At 29.1% G+C, this 3,939-nt stretch overlaps 1 protein-coding gene across 1 annotated transcript; it reads left to right on the forward strand.

Moving 5' to 3' along the window:
- Nucleotides 1–270: 270 nt before the first annotated feature.
- LOC120086624 (probable long-chain-alcohol O-fatty-acyltransferase 5) lies at nt 271–1,440 on the forward strand. The gene has a single exon (XM_039043362.1). It carries the CDS (start codon nt 346–348, stop codon nt 1,342–1,344), a length of 999 nt encoding a protein of 332 aa, XP_038899290.1. The 5' UTR covers nt 271–345; the 3' UTR covers nt 1,345–1,440.
- Nucleotides 1,441–3,939: the final 2,499 nt, after the last annotated feature.

A 3,939-nucleotide genomic window follows, 5' to 3' on the forward strand; every position in this document is an offset into this window, starting at 1 on the left:
CAAGTTGACAGAAATGTTGAGGTTTGGATTGAATGAAAATATAGATAATTGTTTATGTTTTTTAAACAAGTTAACATTTTTATTTTTTATATTATATTTATATTAATAGCTTTTTATTGCTTATTTTGGATATTTGGTAGATTTTTTTTTACCTAATAATAGAAATGTCTATTTATTCCTTACATCAATAACAAAATAATAGAAATATAGAAAATTCGGTAGAAATATACACCATACAAAGTCACTTTTAAGTGTAAGTATAAATAAAAGTGAGAAACAACTTTTGGAAAGCAAAAAAGAAATACCAAAATTTGTTTCAAAGGAAGCTAAACCAAACCCTCCAATATGGATGGCGAAATCATTAGATTTATCAAGGTGTTGCTCATATGCATGGCATCTCTATTGTATTGCTATTCCATAGCTTCAAAACTTCCCAAAGGCAAACTCAGGCTCCTCTCCCTCCTCCCAATCTTCCCTCTCTTTGTCGTCCTCCCTCTCGACCTCTCCTACGTCGTCCTCACGAGCGGCATCACCATATTCGTCACTTGGCTTACGACCTTTAAGCTCCTTCAGTTCTCCTTCGATTTGGGTCCGCTAGCTTCCGACCCACCATTGTCATTCCCTCTTTTTGCCTCCATTGCTTTCTTACCAACTAGAATCAAGGATATCAAAACAACCCCATCTGTTCAAAATCATAGAAAAGATTCAAATACACCTCAAGAACTTGACCAAGAACCACCACCCAAGTTGCCTCTAAACTTGCCAGCTAAAGTGGGGTTATTTGCATTATTGGTCTTCGGCAAGAGTTATGTTGATCTTGTCTCTCCCATTGTCAAGTTATGCTTCAATTGTGGAATATTGTATTTCTACTTAGACATGGTTATGAGTTTGTCCAATATTTTTGTTCGATCGAGCTTCGGTGTTGAAGTCAGACGATCATTCGATGAGCCGTATCTCGCAACGTCATTGCAAAATTTTTGGGGCCGAAGGTGGAATCGATTGGTATCAGAAACTTTACACAACACGATCTATAAACCAGTTCGTTATGACGTCGGGAGCCCACGATGGATGGCAGTGTTTGTCGTGTTTGTAGTGTCGGGGTTGATGCATGAGCTTTTGTTCTACTACGTCATCAGAGTTGTCCCAACGTGGGAAGTCACATGGTTCTTTATTGTTCATGGAGTGTGTGTGGCTGCGGAGATTGAATTGAAGAGTGCATTGGGAAAAAAATGGCATTTCCATGGAGCAGTGACTGGACCGCTCACGATGGCGTTTATGGGGGTCACCGCTCATTGGTTGTTCTTTCCACAACTATTGAGGATGAAATACTCTCCATTATGGTAAGTGTGATAGAAAAATTTCTAGTATTCTGGTAGTATGCATTAAATCTCACATCATTAATGATGCCGACGTGGCTCATAAATAAAGGCAGCTTATGTTCTCCGTTCTTGTAGTTGAATGTAGAGTTTGAATGAAAATTTGGGTGAAATATTGTTCTCTCTTCTTGTTTTGCAACTTCAACGAATCACGAGTTTCACCCTTTCAACCATTCATCGACTTATTAATTGCAAGCTTTAGGAAAAAGAAAGTTGGATTGATCAGAATCTTTCGAACATTTGGGTAAGAATATGTGATGGAATAATACAATTTCGTTTTTAGTTTTTTTTTTTTTTTTTTTTTTTTTTTTTTTTTTTATAACTTATAATAAAGAATATTTTTTAGGACGTATTATATATGTGTGTTTGGAAAATTACATTTTTGGTTCTATGAGAAAATAGTTTTACGTGAAACATTTTCTTAATAGTAATTTTAAAATAAGTATCATATTACAAAAAGTTATAGCGTTAAATTACTAAAATCCTGTTTGGTAATTATTTTGTTTTTGTTTTTGTTTTTTAAAATTAAGCCTATAGACACTACTTTAACCACCAAATTTTATTCTTTGTCATCTACTTTTTACCAATGGTTTAAAAAACCAAACCAAATTTTGAAACTAAAAAAAGTAGCTTTTAAAAATTTGTTTCTATTTTTAGAATTTAACTAAGAATTCAACCATTTTACTTAAGAAAAATGCAAATCCTCGTAAGAAATGGGAAGAAAATAGGCTTAATTTTTAAAAACTAAAAATAAAAAACAGAATAGTTACTAAACAGAGCATTAAACTTTCAAATTAATTTGTGTTTATTTAGTTCTCAACTTAAGAAAATGTCAATTAAGTTATCTTTGATATGAGTTTAGATTTGTAAATCTTCAATTTTGTGTATAAAAGGTCATTGACATATTAAACTTAAAATTTACAAACCTACTAAACACGTATATGAAATTCAAGGCTTTTACTATCCATATAAATTCAATTTTAATGTCTCACAAGCCAGTGAACTTTTGAATTTTTTAAATATGTCAAAATACCATTAGATAAAAGGAAAATTATATCAAATGGTAAAACTGCTGAAAATATTTACAAAATATAACAAAATTTTGAAACTATGAATGATAGACGTTGATAGACATAGATAGACTTCTATCCGTGTCTAACAATATCACTTATAGACACTTATAGTAGCGTCTATTATTGATTATTCTAAAATTTTACTATATTTTTTTAGATATTTTGATTATTTTTTTATATTTAAAAACAACCTTAGATAAAAAATCAATTTAAAAACTGGCAGTGTAGTCATAAATATGTCATAAATTCAATTCGACAAAAAATCGTCAAGTGTAAATACTTATTACATAAAATTTAAAAGTAAAAAAATCTATATATTTTAGACATAAACTTAAATGTTTAATTACTAAGCTGGTAATTTATTCAAAAGTTAATCATTATCTTTTAAAAGGTATTATTATTTTGTTGGTGCTTTTTTCAACCATGTTTTTTAACAATAATTTTCAACTATTCTTAAAACTTCAAAAGATAATTCATTATCGCTAAAATTGATTTTTTGGTAGTTTTCTCGAATATCATATTTTTTTATTTCATACTCTCAAAGTACTAGAATTTTTTTTACTTTATCCAATTGTATCTCCTATTTTAGGGAACTTAGATTTGGTAAAACTACGAATTTAGTCGCTAAATAAATTTATTAAATTGTGATATGGCATATCAACCCACATAAATATTAGTAACTCAAAACATAATATCTTTACATCATTAGCCTCAATTACTTCTTCCTATGCAGGAGTGGTTGGTTGGAAAATTAACTTCCCAACATGGATATTTTTAATACTGTCTTGGAAGGAGGTGTCATTGGTTGTTGGTTGTTGGTAGTCTTTAATTCTGAGTATTTATTCAATTATTAGGTGAAAAAAAGGAAAGAAAATATTAATTACATCTGTGAATATTTGCACTTGTATCATTTAAAACTCCATTGAATAATTACATCAATTTAATTCACCATAAAATTTATAGAACTAAACTTATTTTCTTAAATATTATCATACCCACATTAATATTAGTAAATTTTACTTTATCTACGACTAGGGTTAGCTAACCTTTTAATAAGGGAATGAATTTAGACTCTCAATGAGATCATTTATAAAATAAAGGATGATCAGAAGACTTGTAACTATTACTATTATAAAAAAGTCGATACTGTCCATTTTTTGTTCTTACATTTATTCTAATATTAATTTGATCTCCGTATTTAAAAGAGTTGTACGCGTGTGAAAATTATGTATCAATGGGTATAAAACATAATGCTGATGAACGGTTTTTGTTGATTCACAATTTTAATTTATATAATTATTAAAACCCCATCTAATAATTAATTGGTTTTTTATTTTTGGTTTTTAACTTTTAAAATTAAACTTATAAATACCTCTTCCACTTCTAAGTTTCTTTGTTTTGTTATCTACTTTAATTTCTACCATTTTTTTAAAACAAACCAAGTAAAGTTTTGAAATAATAATAATAATAATAATAAAGTAGTTTTTATT

This window comes from Benincasa hispida, chromosome 9 (assembly GCF_009727055.1).
Source record: "Benincasa hispida cultivar B227 chromosome 9, ASM972705v1, whole genome shotgun sequence".
In the NCBI taxonomy this organism is placed as follows: domain Eukaryota; kingdom Viridiplantae; phylum Streptophyta; class Magnoliopsida; order Cucurbitales; family Cucurbitaceae; genus Benincasa; species Benincasa hispida.

Coding starts and splice junctions, on each gene's coding strand:
- LOC120086624 (XM_039043362.1), top strand. CDS start 346: ATGGATGGCGAAATCATTAGATTTATCAAGGTGTTGCTCATATGCATG.